Source organism: Oncorhynchus keta, chromosome 25 (assembly GCF_023373465.1).
Source record: "Oncorhynchus keta strain PuntledgeMale-10-30-2019 chromosome 25, Oket_V2, whole genome shotgun sequence".
NCBI classification, from domain to species: Eukaryota; Metazoa; Chordata; class Actinopteri; order Salmoniformes; family Salmonidae; genus Oncorhynchus; species Oncorhynchus keta.
The window spans coordinates 50708367-50732285 of NC_068445.1; the positions used below are offsets into that span (position 1 = coordinate 50708367).

General features: G+C 46.6%; 1 protein-coding gene across 1 annotated transcript in view; it reads left to right on the forward strand.

Annotated features, from left to right (window-relative positions):
• Positions 1-465: 465 nt before the first annotated feature.
• The window catches only part of LOC127911922 (uncharacterized), a 36088-nt gene continuing 12634 nt past the window's right edge, over positions 466-23919 (forward strand). The window contains exons 1-2 of the mRNA XM_052479972.1: positions 466-836; positions 19794-20467. Coding sequence (XP_052335932.1) covers positions 19839-20467 — 629 coding nt within the window. The 5' untranslated portion in view covers positions 466-836; positions 19794-19838. The remainder of the gene's footprint in view (positions 837-19793; positions 20468-23919) is intronic.

A 23919-nucleotide genomic window follows, 5' to 3' on the forward strand; every position in this document is an offset into this window, starting at 1 on the left:
CCCGACTAGCATCACCACCCTGGATGGTTCCGACCTAGAATATGTGGACATCTATAAGTACCTAGGTGTCTTGCAAGACTGTAAACTCTCCTTCCAGACTCATTTCAAACATCTCCAATCTAAAATCAAATCTAGAGTCGGCTTTCTATTCTGCAACAAAGCCTCCTTCACTCACGCCACCAAACTTACCCTAGTAAAACTGACTATCCTACCGATCCTCGACTTCGGCGATGTCATCTACAAAATAGCTTCCAAAACTCTACTCAGCAAACTGGATGCAGTTTATCACAGTGCCACCCGTTTTGTTACTAAAGCACCTTATACCACCCACCACTGCGACCTGTATGCTCTAGTCGGCTGGCCCTCGCTACATATTCGTCGCCAGACCCACTGACTCCAGGTCATCTACACGTCCATGCTAGGTAAATCAGTCAGGTTTCAAGACTAGTCATTTAACTGAGACTGCTCTTCTCTGTATCACGGAGGCGCTCTGCACTGCTAAAGCTAACTCTCTCTCCTCTGCTCTCATCCTTCTAGACCTATCGGCTGCCTTCGATACTGTGAACCATCAGATCCTCCTCTCCACCCTCTCCGAGTTGGGCATCTCCGGCGCGGCCCACCTGACAGGTCGCTCCTACCAGGTGGCGTGGCGAGAATCTGTCTCCTCACCACGCGCTCTCACCACTGGTGTCCCCCAGGGCTCTGTTCTAGGCCCTCTCCTATTCTCGCTATACACCAAGTCACTTGGCTCTGTCATAACCTCACATGGTCTCTCCTATCATTGCTATGCAGACGACACACAATTAATTTTCTCCTTTCCCCCTTCTGATGACCAGGTGGCGAATCGCATCTCTGCATGTCTGGCAGACATATCAGTGTGGATGACGGATCACCACCTCAATCTGAACCTCGGCAAGACGGAGCTGCTCTTCCTCCCGGGGAAGGACTGCCCGTTCCATGATCTCGCCATCACGGTTGACAACTCCATTGTGTCCTCCTCCCAGAGCGCTAAGAACCTTGGCGTGATCCTGGACAACACCCTGTCGTTCTCAACTAACATCAAGGCGGTGGCCCGTTCCTGTAGGTTCATGCTCTACAACATCCGCAGAGTACGACCCTGCCTCACACAGGAAGCGGCGCAGGTCCTAATCCAGGCACTTGTCATCTCCCGTCTGGATTACTGCAACTCGCTGTTGGCTGGGCTCCCTGCCTGTGCCATTAAACCCCTACAACTCATCCAGAACGCCGCAGCCCGTCTGGTGTTCAACCTTCCCAAGTTCTCTCACGTCACCCCGCTCCTCCGCTCTCTCCACTGGCTTCCAGTTGAAGCTCGCATCCACTACAAGACCATGGTGCTTGCCTACGGAGCTGTGAGGGGAACGGCACCTCAGTACCTCCAGGCTCTGATCAGGCCATACACCCAAACAAGGGCACTGCGTTCATCCACCTCTGGCCTGCTCGCCTCCCTACCACTGAGGAAGTACAGTTCCCGCTCTGCCCAGTCAAAACTGTTCGCTGCTCTGGCCCCCCAATGGTGGAACAAACTCCCTCACGACGCCAGGACAGCGGAGTCAATCACCACCTTCCGGAGACACCTGAAACCCCACCTCTTTAAGGAATACCTAGGATAGGATAAGTAATCCTTCTCACCCCCCTAAAAGATTTAGATGCACTATTGTAAAGTGGCTGTTCCACTGGATGTCATAAGGTGAATGCACCAATTTGTAAGTCGCTCTGGATAAGAGCGTCTGCTAAATGACTTAAATGTAATGTAAATGTATCTCAGTTCACTGGTCATGATGGCAACACCCACCCGCAGCACGCTCTCCAGCAGGTGTATCTCACTGATCATCCCTAAAGCCAACACCTCATTTGGCCGCCTTTCGTTCCAGTTCTCTGCTGCCTGTGACTGGAATGAATTGCAAAAATCTCTGAGGTTGGACACTTTTATCTCCCTCACCAATTTCAAAAATCTGCTATCTGAGCAGCTAACCGATCGCTGCAGCTGTACATAGTTTATCGGTAAATAGCCCACCCAATTTTACCTACATCATCCCCATACTGTTTTTATTTATTTACTTCTCTGCTCTTTTGCACACCAGTATCTCTACCTGTACATGACCATCTTATCATTTATCACTCCAGTTTTAATTTGCAAAATTGTAATTTTTCGCATACCTCCTCATGCCTTTAATTTTTTTCTACTGTGTTATTGACTTGTTAATTGTTTACTCCATGTGTAACTCTGTTGTCTGTTCACACTGCTATGCTTTATCTTGGCCAGGTCGCAAGTTGCAAATGAGAACTTGTTCTCAACTAGCCTACCTGGTTAAATAAAGGTGAAATACATTTTAAAAAATAAATTTAAAAAACTACGGGATCCCAGAGGATATTGTGTCAGACCGTGGCCCTCAGTTCACCTCACAACGGGTATGGAAGTTGTTCATGGGGGTCAATGTCAGTCTCACCTACGGGTTTCGGCCTAAAGCTAATGGGCAGGTGGAGAGGGTCAACGAGGAGGTGGGCAGGTTCCTGCGGTGTTACTGTCAGTATCGGCCGGGGAAGTGGGTGGATTCCATACCTTGTGCAGAATTCCCTCTGCTACTCATACACTAACCTCACTCCTTTCCAGTGTGTGTTTGAGTATCAGCAGGCCCTGGCACCTTGGCATCCGAGCCAGACCGATGCTCCTGCGGTGGATGAGTGGTTTTGGGGAACTGCGGAGATCTGGAATGCTACCACACTCATCTCCAGTGCGCCAAGCGTCAGCACAAGGAACAGGAACCTGTTTTCTCCCCAGGTGACCGGGTCTGGCTCCCCACCTGGAACCTGCCCCTCCGCCTGCCCTGACAGAAGCTGAGCCCATGGTTTGTCTGGACGTTTAACTTAACTTTGATTACTGCATTAAACCAACCTCTCATATGTCTCTTCTCAGGCCAGTGGTGCCTGGTCCCCTCGCTGAGGCTGGACCCAGTGACGCCCCGCCTCCTCCTCTGGACATCGAGGGAGGTCCGGCATACTTGGTCCGGGAGGTCCTGGATTCGAGGCTTCGGGAGAGGCGTCTACAGTACCTCCTCGACTGGGAGGGGTACGGCCCAAAGGTGCTGGGTTTCTGCGGTGAACATTCTGGATGTTTTGCTGACCAGGGATTTTCAGACCAACTCATCCCCGAGGCCAGTGTCTTCCCACTGCTGGTGCCTAGCATGGGGGGGTGCTGTCACGGATCCCCCAGTACTGCTGCTCATTCTGTTCACCAGTTCCGGAGGTCTACGTCACCGGCTCTCTAGGCTTCACTGAACGGGATTCATTATCATCAACCCCGGACTGTCTTGTCTGATTACACACACCTGGTTCCCATTTCCCCTGATTAGTATGTTATATATGTGCCCTCTGTTCCCTCTGCCCTTATCGGTTATGGTTTCCATGTCCGTTGGTGGTGTGAGTACCTATGCATTGGTGCAGCTGTTAGGTGCTTTATATATTGTGTATTACATCCTGTGTCGTTCAATGATGTTTAACCTCGCTATTTTGTTTGGGTACAGCCCAGTGTTTTGTATACGTGTTTGTTTGGGTTGTATTAAAACCCCTATTGTGTATTCCTGTGCCTGTCTCTAAATCCTTTATATCAGCGTGACAGGAGCTTGAGAGTGATGAGCTAGAGAGAGAGGAGCTGGAGAGAGGAGCTGGAGAGAGAGGAGCTAGAGAGAGATAAAAGCTAGAGAGGCTAGAGAGAGAGGCGTTAGAGAGAGATTAACTCGAGGAGCTAGAGAGAGAAGACTTCTAAATAGAGAGAAGATCTGAAGGGAGAGGAGCTAGATGAGATGGAGGAGTTAGAGAGAGAGGAGTTAGAGAGAGGGGAGTTAGAAGAGAAGGAATAGAGAGAAGCGCTAGCCTCAACCACCCGCCTAACACTTCAAATCAAATCAAATCAAATTGTATTTGTCACATACACATGGTTAGCAGATGTTAATGCGAGTGTAGCGAAATGCTTGTGCTTCTAGTTCCGACAATGCAGTGATAACCAACAAGTAATCTAACTAACAATTCCAAAACTACTGTCTTATACACAGTGTAAGGGGATAAAGAACATGTACATAAAGATATATGAATGAGTGATGGTACAGAGCGGCATAGGCAAGATACAGTAGATGGTATCGAGTACAGTATATACATATGAGATGAGTATGTAAACAAAGTGGCATAGTTAAAGTGGCTAGTGATACATGTATTACATAAAGATGCAGATTACATCATTTCCCATCAATTCCCATTATTAAAGTGGCTGGAGTTGAGTCAGTGTCAATGACAGTGTGTTGGCAGCAGCCACTCAATGTTAGTGGTGGCTGTTTAACAGTCTGATAGCCTTGAGATAGAAGCTGTTTTTCAGTCTCTCGGTCCCAGCTTTGATGCACCTGTACTGACCTCGCCTTCTGGATGATAGAGGGGTGAACAGGCAGTGATTCGGTGGTTGATGTCCTTGATGATCTTTATGGCCTTCCTGTAACATCGGGTGGTGTAGGTGTCCTGGAGGGCAGGTAGTTTGCCCCCGGTGATGCATTGTGCAGACCTCACTACCCTCTGGAGAGCCTTACGGTTGAGGGCGGAGCAGTTGCCGTACCAGGCGGTGATACAGCCCGCCAGGATGCTCTCGATTGTGCATCTGTAGAAGTTTGTGAGTGCTTTTGGTGACAAGCCGAATTTCTTCAGCCTCCTGAGGTTGAAGAGGCGCTGCTGCGCCTTCTTCACGACGCTGTCAGTGTGAGTGGACCAATTCAGTTTGTCTGTGATGTGTATGCCGAGGAACTTAAAACTTGCTACCCTCTCCTACTGTTCCATCGATGTGGATAGGGGGGTGTTCCCTCTGCTGTTTCCTGAAGTCCACAATCATCTTCTTAGTTTTGTTGACGTTCAGTGTGAGGTTATTTTCCTGACACCACACTCCGAGGGCCCTCACCTCCTCCCTGTAGGCCGTCTTGTCGTTGTTGGTAATCAAGCCTACCACTGTTGTGTCGTCCGCAAACTTGATGATTGAGTTGGAGGCGTGCGTGGCCACGCAGTCGTGGGTGAACAGGGAGTACAGGAGAGGGCTCAGAACGCACCCTTGTGGGTGTTGAGGATCAGCGGGGAGGAGATGTTGTTGCCTACCCTCACCACCTGGGGGCGGCCCGTCAGGAAGTCCAGTACCCAGTTGCACAGGGCGGGGTCGAGACCCAGGGTCTCGAGCTTGATGACGAGCTTGGAGGGTACTATGGTGTTGAATGCCGAGCTGTAGTCGATGAACAGCATTCTTACATAGGTATTCCTCTTGTCCAGGTGGGTTAGGGCAGTGTGCAGTGTGGTTGAGATTGCATCGTCTGTGGACCTATTTGGGCGGTAAGCAAATTGGAGTGGGTCTAGGGTGTCAGGTAGGGTAGAGGTGATATGGTCCTTGACTAGTCTCTCAAAGCACTTCATGATGACGGAAGTGAGTGCTACGGGCGGTAGTCGTTTAGCTCAGTTACCTTAGCTTTCTTGGGAACAGGAACAATGGTGGCCCTCTTGAAGCATGTGGGAACAGCAGACTGGTATAGGGATTGATTGAATATGTCCGTAAACACACCGGCCAGCTGGTCTGCGCATGCTCTGAGGGCGCGGCTGGGGATGCCGTCTGGGCCTGCAGCCTTGCGAGGGTTAACACGTTTAAATGTCTTACTCACCTCGGCTGCAGTGAAGGAGAGACCGCATGTTTTCGTTGCAGGCCGTGTCAGTGGCACTGTATTGTCCTCAAAGCGGGCAAAAAGTTATTTAGTCTGCCTGGGAGCAAGACATCCTGGTCCGTGACTGGGCTGGGTTTCTTCTTGTAGTCCGTGATTGACTGTAGACCCTGCCACATGCCTCTTGTGTCTGAGCCATTGAATTGAGATTCTACTTTGTCTCTATACTGACGCTTAGCTTGTTTATTAGCCTTGCGGAGGGAATAGCTGCATTGTTTATATTCGGACATGTTACCAGACACCTTGCCCTGATTAAAAGCAGTGGTTCGCGCTTTCAGTTTCACGCGAATGCTGCCATCAATCCACGGTTTCTGGTTTGGGAATGTTTTTATCGTTGCTATGGGAACGACATCTTCGACGCACGTTCTAATGAACTCGCACACCGAATCAGCGTATTCGTCAATATTTCCATCTGACGCAATACGAAACATGTCCCAGTCCACGTGATGGAAGCAGTCTTGGAGTGTGGAGTCAGCTTGGTCTGACCAGCGTTGGACAGACCTCAGCGTGGGAGCCTCTTGTTTTAGCTTCTGCCTGTAGGCAGGGATCAGCAAAATGGAGTCGTGGTCAGCTTTTCCGAAAGGGGGCGGGGCAGGGCCTTATATGCGTCGCGTAAGTTAGAGTAACAATGATCCAAGGTTTTACCACCCCTGGTTGCGCAATCGATATGCTGATAAAATTTAGGGAGTCTTGTTTTCAGATTAGCTTTGTTAAAATCCCCAGCTACAATGAATGCAGCCTCCGGATAAATGGTTTCCAGTTTGCAAAGAGTTAAATAAAGTTTGTTCAGAGCCATCGATGTGTCTGCTTGGGGGATATATACGGCTGTGATTATAATCGAAGAGAATTCTCTTGGAAGATAATGCGGTCTACATTTGATTGTGAGGAATTCTAAATCAGGTGAACAGAAGGATTTGAGTTCCTGTATGTTTCCTTCATCACACCATGTCTCGTTAGTCATGAGGCATACGCCCCCGCCACTTTTCTTACCAGAAAGATGTTTGTTTCTGTCGGTGCGATGCGTGGAGAAACCAGCTGGCTGCACCGCATCGGATAGCGTCTTCCCAGTGAGCCATGTTTCCGTGAAGCAGAGAACGTTGCAGTCTCTGATGTCCCTCTGGAATGCCACCCTTGCTCGGATTTCGTCAACCTTGTTGTCAAGAGACTGGACATTGGCAAGAAGAATGCTGGGGAGGGGTGCGCGATGTGCCCTTTTTCGGAGTCTGACCAGAACACCACCTCGTTTCCCTCTTTTTCGGAGTCGTTTCCTTGGGTCGCTGCCTGCGATCCATTCCGTTGTTCTGTTTGTAAGGCAGAACACAGGATCCGCGTCGCGGAAAACATTCTTGGTCGTACTGATGGTGAGTTGACTCTGATCTTATGATTCAGTAGTTCTTCTCGACTGTATGTAATGAAACCTAAGATGACCTGGGGTACTAATGTAAGAAATAACACGTAAAAAAACAAAAAACTGCATAGTTTCGTAGGAACGCGAAGCGAGGCGGCCATCTCAGTCGGCGCCGGAAGTAATTAATTAACTTTGCTCCTGTCTACTGACCGTTTACAGAGAGAATCACCTGGACCCCGATTTGCAGAACATTTGGTTAGAACACGTTAGCTATAATCACAGTATGTGACAGAATCTTAATATACTAATAGGGAACAAAAAGGCATGTCAAATGAAAAATATTTGTAAAAATGTGGGGATTTCTCCAGGTGGGGTAAACTCCAAGTGGGGAGATTCTTCAATCCACTTTGCCCTCCACAATAACCCCTCATTCCCACACACCTGTTATTAATCGTTCACCTTGGTTTCCACAGTGACCGAGTGAGTCAGAATGGCTGTGTTCTCAAATCAACCTACTATACTGAGTGAGTGATCGCACTAACATTCTGGAAAATGACAGAGTATTTTTTATGTCTGCAACATACCAACATCAGAATTGACTCAGTAAAAATCAACAACAGGATTCAAACAGAGATTAAAGAGGAGATGATGATCTCCATTAAATTAATGACATTTAAATGAGCATTATGGGACATGATGTGTATTAATAATCATATAATGTAATATTTACTACTCAGTAATAATCACACAATATTCACTGCTCAGAACAGCAGCACGTCAGACAGACAGCAGTCCCTCTCTCAGTCACGGTTTAGTAATAATCACATAATATTCACTGCTCAGCACAGCAGCACGTCAGACAGACAGCAGTCCCTCTCTCAGTCACGGTTTAGTAATAATCACATAATATTCACAGGGGTGGAGGGACAGGGGGTGGAGGGGGAGGGATGGAGGAAGAGGGATGGAGGAACAGGGGTGGAGGGAGAGGGATAGAGGAACAGGGGGTGGAGGGAGAGGGATGGAGGAACAGGGGGTGGAGGGAGAGGGATGGAGGAACAGGGGGTGGAGGGAGAGGGATGGAGGGAGAGGGGTGGAGGGAGAGGGATGGAGGAACAGGGGTGGAGGGAGAGGGATGGAGGGACAGGGGTGGAGGGACATGGGGTGGAGGGAGAGGGATGGAGGGAGAGGGATGGGGGACAGGGGTGGAGGGAGAGGGATGGGGGTACAGGGGTGGAGGGAGAGGGATGGAGGGAGAGGGGGTGGAGGGAGAGGGATGGAGGAACAGGGGTGGAGGGAGAGGGATGGAGGGAGAGGAATGGGGGGGCAGGGGTGGAGGGAGAGGGATGGAGGGAGAGGGATGGAGGGAGAGGGATGGAGGAAGAGGGATTGAGGAACAGGGGTGGAGGGAGAGGGATGGAGGGACAGGGGGTGGAGGGAGAGGGATGGAGGGACAGGGGGTGGAGGGAGAGGGATGGAGGGACAGGGGGTGGAGGGAGAGGGATGGGGGACAGGGGGTGGAGGGAGAGAGATGGAGGAACAGGGGGTGGAGGGAGAGGGATGGAGGGACAGGGTTGGAGGGACAGGGGGTGGAGGGACAGGGGTGGAGGGAGAGGGATAAAGGGAGAGGGATGGAGGGAGAGGGATGGGGGACAGGGGTGGAGGGAGAGGGATGGAGGAAGAGGGATGGAGGAACAGGGGTGGAGGGAGAGGGATGGAGGAAGAGGGATGGAGGAACAGGGGTGGAGGGAGAGGGATGGAGGAAGAGGGGTGGAAGAACAGGGGGTGGAGGGAGAGGGATGGAGGAACAGGGGTGGAGGGAGAGGGATGGAGGGAGAGGGGTGAAGGGAGAGGGATGGAGGGAGAGGGGGTGGAGGGAGAGGGATGGAGGAACAGGGGTGGAGGGAGAGGGATGGAGGAACAGGGGTGGAGGGAGAGGGATGGAGGGACAGGGGTGGAGGGAGAGGGATGGAGGGAGAGGGGTGGAGGAACAGGGGGTGGAGGGAGAGGGATGGAGGAACAGGGGTGGAGGGAGAGGGATGGAGGGACAGGGGTGGAGGGAGAGGGATGGAGGAACAGGGGGTGGAGGGAGAGGGATGGAGGAACAGGGGGTGGAGGGAGAGGGATGGAGGGACAGGGGTGGAGGGAGAGGGATGGAGGAACAGGGGGTGGAGGGAGAGGGATGGAGGAACAGGGGGTGGAGGGAGAGGGATGGAGGGACAGGGGTGGAGGGAGAGGGATGGAGGAACAGGGGTGGAGGGAGAGGGATGGAGGAACAGGGGGTGGAGGGAGAGGGATGGAGGAACAGGGGTGGAGGGACAGGGGGTGGAGGGAGAGGGATGGAGGGACAGGGGTGGAGGGAGAGGGATGGAGGAACAGGGGGTGGAGGGAGAGGGATGGAGGAACAGGGGGTGGAGGGAGAGGGATGGAGGAAGAGGGATGGAGGAAGAGGGATGGAGGGAGAGGGATGGAGGGACAGGGGATCGAGGGAGAGGGATGGAGGAACAGGGGGTGGAGGGAGAGGGATGGAGGGAGAGGGATGGAGGAACAGGGGAGGGAGAGGGATGGAAGGAGAGAGATTGAGGGAGACATGGAGGGAGAAAGATGGAGGGAAACAGATGGAGGGAGACAGATGGAGGGAGAGAGATGGAGGGAGGGAGAAGGATGGAGGGAGACGGATGGAGGGAGAAGGATTGAGGGAGACATGGAGGGAGAAAGATGGAGGGAAACAGATGGAGGGAGACAGATGGAGGGAGAGAGATGGAGGGAGGGAGACAGATGGAGGGAGAAGGATGGAGGGAGATGGATGGAGGGAGAAGGATGGAGGGAGAAGGATGGAGGGAGATGGATGGAGGGAGACGGATGGAGGGAGACATGGAGGGAGAAAGATGGAGGGAGACAGATGGAGGGAGAGAGATGGAGGGAGACAGATGGAGAGAGAAAGGTGGAGGGAGAGGGATAGAGAGACAGTGGTTGGAAGCCAGGGCCAATCAGAGTCACAGTCACCCCTGGATTAGTTTTTAGGGGTCAATTGCCTTGCTCAAGGGCACCATGGCAGGAAATGGCATTACGGTGTTATACATATACCATATTCTTTCAAATACTTCCAAATCACAGGGTGGGAACATATTCCTCTGAATGAAACCGAGTGTTTGTGTCACCAACAGTAGGGAGAGGGATGGAGGGAGAGGGATGGAGGGAGAGGGATGGAGGGAGAGGGATGGAGGGAGAGGGATGGAGGGAGAGGGATGGAGGGAGAGGGATGGAGGGAGAGGGATGGAGGGAGAGGGATGGAGGGAGAGGGATGGAGGGAGAGGGGATGGAGGGAGAGGGATGGAGGGAGAGGGGGTGGAGGGAGAGGGATGGAGGGAGAGGGATGGAGGGAGAGGGGGAGGGAGAGGGATGGGGGAGAGGGATGGAGGGAGAGGGATGGAGGGAGAGGGATGGAGGGAGAGGGATGGAGGGAGAGGGATGGAGGGAGAAGGATGGAGGGAGAGGGATGGAGGGAGAGGGGTGGAGGGAGAGGGATGGAGGGAGAAGGATGGAGGGAGAGGGATGGAGGGAGAGGGATGGAGGGAGAGGGATGGAGGGAGAGGGATGGAGGGAGAAGGATGGAGGGAGAGGGATGGAGGGAGAGGGATGGAGGGAGAGGGATGGAGGGAGAAGGATGGAGGGAGAGGGATGGAGGGAGAGGGATGGAGGGAGAGGGATGGAGGGAGAGGGATGGAGGGAGAGGGATGGAGGGAGAGGGATGGAGGGAGAGGGATGGAGGGAGAGGGATGGAGGGAGAGGGATGGAGGGAGAGGGATGGAGGGAGAAGGATGGAGGGAGAGGGATGGAGGGAGAGGGGGTGGAGGGAGAGGGATGGAGGGAGAGGGATGGAGGGAGAGGGATGGAGGGAGAGGGATGGAGGGAGAGGGATGGAGGGAGAGGGATGGAGGGAGAGGGATGGAGGGAGAGGGGTGGAGGGAGAGGGATGGAGGGAGAGGGATGGAGGGAGAGGGATGGAGGGAGAGGGATGGAGGGAGAGGGATGGAGGGAGAGGGATGGAGGGAGAAGGATGGAGGGAGAGGGATGGAGGGAGAGGGGGTGGAGGGAGAGGGATGGAGGGAGAGGGATGGAGGGAGAGGGATGGAGGGAGAGGGGGTGGAGGGAGAGGGATGGAGGGAGAGGGATGGAGGGAGAGGGATGGAGGGAGAGGGGTGGAGGGAGAGGGATGGAGGGAGAGGGATGGAGGGAGAGGGGGTGGAGGGAGAGGGATGGAGGGAGAGGGATGGAGGGAGAGGGATGGAGGGAGAGGGATGGAGGGAGAGGGATGGAGGGAGAGGGGTGGAGGGAGAGGGATGGAGGGAGAGGGATGGAGGGAGAGGGATGGAGGGAGAGGGATGGATGGAGGGAGAGGGGGTGTGTGAAACAGTGATCCCTTTCTTTTCTCCTCTAATCCAAAACTGTGATCTTCCAGCTGAGTACAGTAGTCAACTTTTCCATCTACTCCACTGTCTGGCCACCATAACTCTGTGAGCTGAGAGAAGGTTTTATTTTATCTATCACAGTGTATCACCGGGTTGGCATGATGGATGGAGCCAGTGGCAGCTCAAGGAAAACAAATCCTCTGACACTTTCTCCCCTGGCGTCAGTGGTGTGTACCGGGGGGAGGAGCAGTAACTGTGGTGTGTACCGGGGGGGGGAGAGCAGTAACTGAAGGACAGGACTCCCCCCCCACCCCCCCAACCCCACCTACCAGCCCTGCCACCCAGCCTCAGCCAGCCCTGACACCCCCCCACCCCCCCACCCACACCAACACTGCCACCCAGCCTCAGCCAGCCCTGACACCCAGCCTCAGCCTGCCCTGACGTGATAAAACGGCCTTAACTAAAGTCGTAAAGCAGCAATAAAACTCCATCTCCTGGAAAATCCAATTAAGTCATTATCTGACTGATTGTATCTTTAATTGAAAACAGAAGTGACAGTAAATTTTTGTGATATATCAGGATCAATCGATAGCGCTGTGCGATCGGGAGAGGTGATTTATAATGTCACAGCCATATAGGTAACTCCACATTATTCTCTGTAAAACCACTGGTGGGTGAAATTAAGAGTAAGTGCATTTAATAAAAGACAAGATGGTGTTGTTATTGATAACGACAGACGGGGACAGAATCAAATGAATGTTTTCATAGCGCCCAGCCAAAGAAAATACAAGTCATTTCATTTTTCTGTTTTATATCTTGCTCCCCTACATACAATCACATTTCAACTCTGTCATCAATAAGTGGTTTATTTCTGTAGAACCTGTAGCGACATGAACTCCAATATTACAAATTACATTTGTTGCTGTTTGATTAAAACTTCACCACAAACAAACACTTTTGTAAGATGTAATTCAAAACTATACTCCATAAAACAGACCACAAGATACCCAGTTCAGTAGTGTTAAACTCACAATCAGACTGATAGAGTTCAGTAGTGTTAAACTCACAATCAGACTAACCCAGTTCAGTAGTGTTAAACTCACAATCAGACTAACAGAGTTCAGTAGTGTTAAACTCACAATCAGACTAACACAGTTCAGTAGTGTTAAACTCACAATCAGACTAACACAGTTCAGTAGTGTTAAACTCACAATCAGACTAACACAGTTCAGTAGTGTTAAACTCACAATCAGACTAACACAGTTCAGTAGTGTTAAACTCACAATCAGACTAACAGAGTTCAGTAGTGTTAAACTCACAATCAGACTAACACAGTTCAGTAGTGTTAAACTCACAATCAGACTAACAGAGTTCAGTAGTGTTAAACTCACAATCAGACTGATAGAGTTCAGTAGTGTTAAACTCACAATCAGACTAACACAGTTCAGTAGTGTTAAACTCACAATCAGACTAACACAGTTCAGTAGTGTTAAACTCACAATCAGACTAACACAGTTCAGTAGTGTTAAACTCACAATCAGACTGATAGAGTTCAGTAGTGTTAAACTCACAATCAGACTAACAAGAGTTCAGTAGTGTTAAACTCACAAACAGACTAACAGGGTCTAGTTTCCTGAATTTCAGTCTAACTGACGTGCACAAAGCTTGTTACTCAGGCCCAGGATATGCATATAATTGGTAGCATTGGATAGAAAACACTTTGAAGTTTCTAAAACTGTTAAAAAAATGTCTGAGACTATAACAGAATTGGTATGGCAGGCAAAAATCAGAAGAAAATCCAACCAGATTCTTAAAAAAAAGAAAACAATTTAGCTCCAAGGCTCTTATAATGGGAACCTATTGTTTCTATGTCAATCCATCTCCCAGGTTGCTATTCCGATGGCTTCCAATAGATGTCAACAGTCTTTGTTCAAAGTTTCAGGGTTGTCTTTTGAAAAACGAACAAGTATTTGGAGTTCTGGTGAGAAGAGCACCGGAACAGTATCAGTCTTCCGCACAAGGGAGGGGGCGCTCTAATTTCCCTATTGAACATTCTACTGTCCGTATGAAATATTATAGTTTATTTACATTTTAGAGTACATGAGGATTAGATAGAAACGTCGTTTGACTTGTTTGGATAAAGTTTTGGGGTAGCTTTTTGGACTCCTTTGTCTGCAAGTTGAACAAGTGGATTACTGAAATCGATTGTGCCAACTAAACTGTGTTTTTGGGATATAAAGAAGGATTTTATCGAACAAAACCACCATTTATGTTGTAGCTGGGACCCTTGGGATTGCAAACAGAGGAAGATCTTCAAAAGTAAGTTATTTATTTAATCACTATTTGTGATTTTGTGAAGCCTGGGCTGGTTGAAAAATATGTTGTGGGGCGCTGTCCTCAGACAATCTCATGGTATGCTTTCGCTGTTGTAAATCTGACAACGCAGTTAGATTAACGATAATTTAAGCTTTTAAATTATACCAGATAATTGTATGTTCAGGAATGTTTAAAATCACGATTATTTATTTGAATTGAGCGCCCTCCAATTTCACAGGATGTTGTCGTCTGGTGTCCCATTAGACGCCTCTCCCTAAGAAACCAAATCAAATCTTATTGGTCACATACACATGGTTAGCAGATGTTAATGTGAGTGTAGCGAAATGCTTGTGCTTCTAGTTCCAACCGTGCAGTAATATCTAACAAGTAATCCAACAATTTCACAACAACTACCTTATACACACAAGTGTAAAGGAATGAATAAGAATATGTAAATATAAATATATGGATGAGCGATTTCCGAACGGCATAGGCAAGATGCAGTAGATGGTATAGAGTACAGTATATACCTATGAGATGAGTAATGTAGGGTATGTAAACAAGATGCAGTAGATGGTATAGAGTACAGTATATTCATATGAGATGAGTAATGTAGGGTATGTAAACAAGATGCAGTAGATGGTATAGAGTACAGTATATTCATATGAGATGAGTAATGTAGGGTATGTAAACAAGATGCAGTAGATGATATAGAATACAGTATATTCATATGAGATGAGTAATGTAGGGTATGTAAACATTATATAAAGTGGCAATGTTTAAAGTGACTAGTGATACATTTATTACATCCAATTGTTAATTATTAAAGTGGCTGGAGTTGAGTCAGTAAGTTGGCAGCAGCCACTCAGTGTTAGTGGTGGCTGTTTAACAGTCTGATGGCCTTGAGATAGAAGCTGTTTTTCAGTCTCTCGGTCCCAGCTTTGATGCACCTGTACTGACCTCGCCTTCTGGATGATAGCGGGGTGAACAGGCAGTGGCTCGGGTGGTTGTTGTAAGCTTATATGGTCGTTGATATTTTTAAAGCAAAATGTATTTGTTTTAGGGTCTTGGTGTTCTGCTATGAGAGAGTGTGGATGAACATGTTGATATACTGTTTATAAAATAATCTGTTAGTAAAGAATCTTCCTCCTCACTATTAAAACACACATTAAACACTTCCTCCTCACTATTAAAACACATTAAACACTTCCTCCTCTCTATTAAAACACACATTAAACACTTCCTCCTCTCTATTAAAACACATTAAACACTTCCTCATCTCTATTAAAACACACATTAAACACTTCCTCCTCTCTATTAAAACACACATTAAACACTTCCTCCTCTCTATTAAAACACATTAAACACTTCCTCCTCACTATTAAAACACACATTAAACACTTCCTCCTCTCTATTAAAACACACATTAAACACTTCCTCCTCTCTATTAAAACACATTAAACACTTCCTCCTCACTATTAAAACACATTAAACACTTCCTCCTCACTATTAAAACACACATTAAACACTTCCTCCTCTCTATTAAAACACACATTAAACACTTCCTCCTCTCTATTAAAACACATTAATCACTTCCTCCTCACTATTAAAACACACATTAAACACTTCCTCCTCTCTATTAAAACACATTAAACACTTCCTCCTCTCTATTAAAACACATTAAACACTTCCTCCTCACTATTAAAACACACATTAAACACTTCCTCCTCACTATTAAAACACATTAAACACTTCCTCCTCTCTATTAAAACACATTAAACACTTCCTCCTCTCTATTAAAACACACATTAAACACTTCCTCCTCACTATTAAAACACATTAAACACTTCCTCCTCTCTATTAAAACACATTAAACACTTCCTCCTCACTATTAAAACACATTAAACACTTCCTCCTCTCTATTAAAACACATTAAACACTTCCTCCTCACTATTAAAACACATTAAACACTTCCTCCTCACTATTAAAACACACATTAAACACTTCCTCCTCACTATTAAAACACATTAAACACTTCCTCCTCTCTATTAAAACACATTAAACACTTCCTCCTCTCTATTAAAACACATTAAACACTTCCTCCTCACTATTAAAACACATTAAACACTTCCTCCTCTCTATTAAAACACATTAAACACTTCCTCCTCACTATTAAAACACACATTAATCACTTCCTCCTCACTGTTAAAACACATTAAACACTTCCTCCTCTCTATTAAAACACATTAAACACTTCCTCCTCTCTATTAAAACACATTAATCACTTCCTCCTCTCTATTAAAACACATTAAACACTTCCTCCTCACTATTAAAACACACATTAAACACTTCCTCCTCACTATTAAAACACATTAAACACTTCCTCCTCTCTATTAAAACACGCATTAATCACTTCCTCCTCACTATTAAAACACATTAAACACTTCCTCCTCTCTATTAAAACACATTAAACACTTCCTCCTCTCTATTAAAACACACATTAAACACTTCCTCCTCACTATTAAAACACACATTAAACACTTCCTACTCACTATTAAAACACACATTAAACACTTCCTCCTCACTATTAAAACACATTAAACACTTCCTCCTCTCTATTAAAACACATTAAACACTTCCTCCTCTCTATTAAAACACATTAAACACTTCCTCCTCACCGGGGACCGGTTCCGGTTGGAGCGAGCGGTCGCATTCGCACTTCGCTCTGCAGGTTGTATAACTTTTTCATTACATTTCATTATAGTACAAAGGTTGATTTGTCTAATCTTAGCAATTCTTCTTAGCTAGCTACTTAGCCGTCCTTGTATCAGAGATAATTGCATAATTATCGTATTTCGTCGCCCTAACGTAGCCTTACTGCTATTCGCCCAGGAGCTAGCAACGCTAGCTAACGCACACAGATTAGCATCACTGTAGTGCTATTCACTCAACTGTACGACTTGATTAGTTTACTGTTAGCTAGCTACATAATCTTAGCAATTCTTCTTAGCTAGCTACATAGCCGTCCTTGTATCAGAGATAATTGCATAATTATCGTATTTCGTATTTCGTCGCCCCTAACGTAGCCTTCACTGCTATTCGCCCAGGAGCTAGCAACGCTAGCTAACGCACACAGATTAGCATCACTGTAGTGCTATTCACTCAACTGTACGACTTGATTAGTTCAGTGTTAGCTAGCTACATAGCTGTCTTTGTTTCAAGATAATTGTGTAGTTTAGTGTGTGTAGCCTTGGAGTGATTATCTTAATTCACTGAGGTTCGCTAGCCAGCTATTTGTCGTCCTTAACGTAGGAGACTCTGCTAGCTAGCCAACAGCTAACAGCTAACAGCTAGCCAACGTCACCACACGTTTACTGATTCGAATTCAATCACCGGTCAGGAGTATCACATTTTCATTTCATTACAGTACAACGGTTTGATTTGTTTGATCGTAGCTAGCTACATAGCTAGCTACATAGCCGTCTTTGTCTCAAAGATAATTGTGTAGTCTAGACCGATTTCCTAGGCTAGCTAGCCAGCTATTGTCGTTCTTTTAACTCAACGTAACGTTAACAACACTGCTAGCTAGCCAGCTAGCCCCCGAATAGCAGCACTGTAGAAATTATTACACTCAACGGAACGACTTGATTAGTGTAGTGCCAACAACGCAGCTACTGCCAGCTAGCCTACTTTAGCAGTACTGTATCTTTTTAATCATTTTAGTCAATAAGATTCTTGCTACGTAAGCTTAACTTTCTGAACATTCGAGACGTGTAGTCCACTTGTCATTCCAATTTCCTTGCATTAGCGTAGCCTTTTCTGTAGCCTGTCAACTATGTGTCTGTCTATCCCTGTTCTCTCCTCTCTGCACAGACCATACAAACGCTCCACACCGCGTGGCCGCGACCACCCTAATCTGGTGGTCCCAGCGCGTACGACCCACGTGGAGTTCCAGGTCTCCGGTAGCCTCTGGAACTGCCGATCTGCGGCCAACAAGGCAGAGTTCATCTCAGCCTATGCCTCCCTCCAGTCCCTTGACTTCTTGGCACTGACGGAAACATGGATCACCACAGATAACACTGCTACTCCTACTGCTCTCTCCTCGTCCGCCCACGTGTTCTCGCACACCCCGAGAGCTTCTGGTCAGCGGGGTGGTGGCACCGGGATCCTCATCTCTCCCAAGTGGTCTTTCTCTCTTTCTCCCCTTACCCATCTGTCTATTGCCTCCTTTGAATTCCATGCTGTCACAGTTACCAGCCCTTTCAAGCTTAACATCCTTATCATTTATCGCCCTCCAGGTTCCCTCGGAGAGTTCATCAATGAGCTTGATGCCTTGATAAGCTCCTTTCCTGAGGACGGCTCACCTCTCACAGTTCTGGGCGACTTTAACCTCCCCACGTCTACCTTTGACTCATTCCTCTCTGCCTCCTTCTTTCCACTCCTCTCCTCTTTTGACCTCACCCTCTCCCCTTCCCCCCCTACTCACAAGGCAGGCAATACGCTTGACCGCATCTTTACTAGATGCTGTTCTTCCACTAACCTCATTGCAACTCCCCTCCAAGTCTCCGACCACTACCTTGTATCCTTTTCCCTCTCGCTCTCATCCAACACTTCCCACACTGCCCCTACTCGGATGGTATCGCGCCGTCCCAACCTTCGCTCTCTCTCCCCCGCTACTCTCTCCTCTTCCATCCTATCATCTCTTCCCTCTGCTCAAACTTTCTCCAACCTATCTCCTGATTCTGCCTCCTCAACCCTCCTCTCCTCCCTTACTGCATCCTTTGACTCTCTATGTCCCCTATCCTCCAGGCCGGCTCGGTCCTCCCCTCCCGCTCCGTGGCTCGACGACTCATTGCGAGCTCACAGAACAGGGCTCCGGGCAGCCGAGCGGAAATGGAGGAAAACTCGCCTCCCTGCGGACCTGGCATCCTTTCACTCCCTCCTCTCTACATTTTCCTCCTCTGTCTCTGCTGCTAAAGCCACTTTCTACCATTCTAAATTCCAAGCATCTGCCTCTAACCCTAGGAAGCTCTTTGCCACCTTCTCCTCCCTCCTGAATCCTCCCCCCTCCTCCCTCTCTGCAGATGACTTCGTCAACCATTTTGAAAAGAAGGTCGATGACATCCGATCCTCGTTTGCTAAGTCAAACGACACCGCTGGTTCTGCTCACACTGCCCTACCCTATGCTCTGACCTCTTTCTCCCCTCTCTCTCCAGATGAAATCTCGCGTCTTGTGACGGCCGGCCGCCCAACAACCTGCCCGCTTGACCCTATCCCCTCCTCTCTTCTCCAGACCATTTCCGGAGACCTTCTCCCTTACCTCACCTCGCTCATCAACTCATCCCTGACCGCTGGCTACGTCCCTCCCGTCTTCAAGAGAGCGAGAGTTGCACCCCTTCTGAAAAAACCTACACTCGATCCCTCCGATGTCAACAACTACAGACCAGTATCCCTTCTCTCTTTTCTCTCCAAAACTCTTGAGCGTGCCGTCCTTGGCCAGCTCTACCGCTATCTCTCTCAGAATGACCTTCTTGATCCAAATCAGTCAGGTTTCAAGACTAGTCATTCAACTGAGACTGCTCTTCTCTGTATCACGGAGGCGCTCCGCACTGCTAAAGCTAACTCTCTCTCCTCTGCTCTCATCCTTCTAGACCTATCGGCTGCCTTCGATACTGTGAACCATCAGATCCTCCTCTCCACCCTCTCCGAGTTGGGCATCTCCGGCGCGGCCCACGCTTGGTTGCGTCCTACCTGACAGGTCGCTCCTACCAGGTGGCGTGGCGAGAATCTGTCTCCTCACCACGCGCTCTCACCACTGGTGTCCCCCAGGGCTCTGTTCTGGGCCCTCTCTTATTCTCGCTATACACCAAGTCACTTGGCTCTGTCATAACCTCACATGGTCTCTCCTATCATTGCTATGCAGACGACACACAATTAATCTTCTCCTTTCCCCCTTCTGATGACCAGGTGGCGAATCGCATCTCTGCATGTCTGGCAGACATATCAGTGTGGATGACGGATCACCACCTCAAGCTGAACCTCAGCAAGACGGAGCTCCTCTTCCTCCCGGGGAAGGACTGCCCGTTCCATGATCTCGCCATCACGGTTGACAACTCCATTGTGTCCTCCTCCCAGAGCGCTAAGAACCTTGGCGTGATCCTGGACAACACCCTGACGTTCTCAACTAACATCAAGGCGGTGTCCCGTTCCTGTAGGTTCATGCTCTACAACATCCGCAGAGTACGACCCTGCCTCACACAGGAAGCGGCGCAGGTCCTAATCCAGGCACTTGTCATCTCCCGTCTTGACTACTGCAACTCGCTGTTGGCTGGGCTCCCTGCCTGTGCCATTAAACCCCTACAACTCATCCAGAACGCCGCAGCCCGTCTGGTGTTCAACCTTCCCAAGTTCTCTCACGTCACCCCGCTCCTCCGCTCTCTCCACTGGCTTCCAGTTGAAGCTCGCATCCGCTACAAGACCATGGTGCTCGCCTACGGAGCTGTGAGGGGAACGGCACCTCAGTACCTCCAGGCCCTGATCAGGCCCTACACCCAAACAAGGGCACTGCGTTCATCCACCTCTGGCCTGCTCGCCTCCCTACCACTGAGGAAGTACAGTTCCCGCTCAGCCCAGTCAAAACTGTTCGCTGCTCTGGCCCCCAATGGTGGAACAAACTCCCTCACGACGCCAGGACAGCGGAGTCAATCACCACCTTCCGGAGACACCTGAAACCCCACCTCTTCAAGGAATACCTAGGATAGGGTAAGTAAGGGTAAGTAATCCTTCTCACTCCCCCCAACAAGAGTTAGATGCAAGTGGCTGTTCCACTGGTTGTCATAGGTGTTTGCATCAATTTGTAAGTCGCTCTGGATAAGAGCGTCTGCTAAATGACTTAAATGTAATGTAAATGTATTAAAACACATTAAACACTTCCTCCTCACTATTAAAACACACATTAATCACTTCCTCCTCACTATTAAAACACATTAAACACTTCCTCCTCTCTATTAAAACACATTAAACACTTCCTCCTCACTATTAAAACACACATTAAACACTTCCTCCTCTCTATTAAAACACATTAAACACTTCCTCCTCACTATTAAAACACACATTAAACACTTCCTCCTCTCTATTAAAACACATTAAACACTTCCTCCTCTCTATTAAAACACATTAAACACTTCCTCCTCACTATTAAAACACATTAAACACTTCCTCCTCACTATTAAAACACACATTAAACACTTCCTCCTCACTATTAAAACACACATTAAACACTTCCTCCTCTCTATTAAAACACACATTAAACACTTCCTCCTCTCTATTAAAACACACATTAAACACTTCCTCCTCTCTATTAAAACACATTAAACACTTCCTCCTCACCATTAAAACACATTAAACACTTCCTCCTCACTATTAAAACACATTAAACACTTCCTCCTCACTATTAAAACACATTAAACACTTCCTCCTCACTATTAAAACACATTAAACACTTCCTCCTCTCTATTAAAACACATTAAACACTTCCTCCTCACTATTAAAACACACATTAAACACTTCCTCATCTCTATTAAAACACACATTAAACACTTCCTCCTCTCTATTAAAACACATTAAACACTTCCTCCTCTCTATTAAAACACACATTAAACACTTCCTCCTCTCTATTAAAACACATTAAACACTTCCTCCTCTCTATTAAAACACATTAAACACTTCCTCCTCACTATTAAAACACATTAAACACTTCCTCCTCACTATTAAAACACATTAAACACTTCCTCCTCACTATTAAAACACATTAAACACTTCCTCCTCACTATTAAAACACACATTAAACACTTCCTCCTCACTATTAAAACACATTAAACACTTCCTCCTCTCTATTAAAACACATTAATCACTTCCTCCTCTCTATTAAAACACACATTAAACACTTCCTCCTCACTATTAAAACACATTAAACACTTCCTCCTCTCTATTAAAACACATTAAACACTTCCTCCTCACTATTAAAACACACATTAAACACTTCCTCCTCTCTATTAAAACACATTAAACACTTCCTCCTCACTATTAAAACACACATTAAACACTTCCTCCTCTCTATTAAAACACATTAAACACTTCCTCCTCACTATTAAAACACATTAAACACTTCCTCATCTCTATTAAAACACATTAAACACTTCCTCCTCTCTATTAAAACACATTAAACACTTCCTCCTCTCTATTAAAACACATTAAACACTTCCTCCTCTCTATTAAAACACATTAAACACTTCCTCCTCTCTATTAAAACACATTAAACACTTCCTCCTCACTATTAAAACACATTAAACACTTCCTCCTCACTATTAAAACACATTAAACACTTCCTCCTCTCTATTAAAACACATTAAACACTTCCTCCTCTCTATTAAAACACACATTAAACACTTCCTCCTCTCTATTAAAACACATTAAACACTTCCTCCTCACTATTAAAACACACATTAAACACTTCCTCATCTCTATTAAAACACATTAAACACTTCCTCCTCACTATTAAAACACACATTAAACACTTCCTCCTCTCTATTAAAACACATTAAACACTTCCTCCTCTCTATTAAAACACATTAAACACTTCCTCCTCTCTATTAAAACACACATTAATCACTTCCTCCTCTCTATTAAAACACATTAAACACTTCCTCCTCTCTATTAAAACACACATTAAACACGTCCTCCTCTCTATTAAAACACATTAAACACTTCCTCCTCTCTATTAAAACACACATTAAACACTTCCTCCTCTCTATTAAAACACATTAAACACTTCCTCCTCACTATTAAAACACATTAAACACTTCCTCCTCACTATTAAAACACATTAAACACTTCCTCATCTCTATTAAAACACACATTAAACACTTCCTCCTCACTATTAAAACACACATTAAACACTTCCTCCTCTCTATTAAAACACACATTAAACACTTCCTCCTCACTATTAAAACACACATTAAACACTTCCTCCTCTCTATTAAAACACATTAATCACTTCCTCCTCTCTATTAAAACACACATTAAACACTTCCTCCTCACTATTAAAACACATTAAACACTTCCTCCTCTCTATTAAAACACATTAATCACTTCCTCCTCTCTATTAAAACACACATTAAACACTTCCTCCTCACTATTAAAACACATTAAACACTTCCTCCTCTCTATTAAAACACACATTAAACACTTCCTCCTCTCTATTAAAACACACATTAAACACTTCCTCCTCACTATTAAAACACATTAAACACTTCCTCATCTCTATTAAAACACACATTAAACACTTCCTCCTCACTATTAAAACACATTAAACACTTCCTCCTCTCTATTAAAACTTCCTCCTATTAAAACATTAAACACTTCCTCCTCACTATTAAAACACATTAAAACACCTCCTCTCTATTAAAACACATTCACTTCCTCCTCTCTATTAAAACACATTAAACACTTCACATTAATCACCTCCTCACTATTAAAACACATTAAACACTTCCTCCTCACTATTAAAACACATTAAACACTTCCTCCTCACTATTAAAACACATTAAACACTTCCTCCTCACTATTAAAACACACATTAAACACTTCCTCCTCACTATTAAAACACACATTAAACACTTCCTCCTCTCTATTAAAACACACATTAAACACTTCCTCCTCTCTATTAAAACACACATTAAACACTTCCTCCTCTCTATTAAAACACATTAAACACTTCCTCCTCTATTAAAACACATTAAACACTTCCTCCTCACTATTAAAAAACACATTAAACACTTCCTCCTCACTATTAAAACACATTAAACACTTCCTCCTCACTATTAAAACACATTAAACACTTCCTCCTCACTATTAAAACACATTAAACACTTCCTCCTCACTATTAAAACACATTAAACACTTCCTCCTCACTATTAAAACACATTAAACACTTCCTCCTCTCTATTAAAACACACATTAAACACTTCCTCCTCTCTATTAAAACACATTAATCACTTCCTCCTCTCTAAAACACATTAAAACACATTAAACA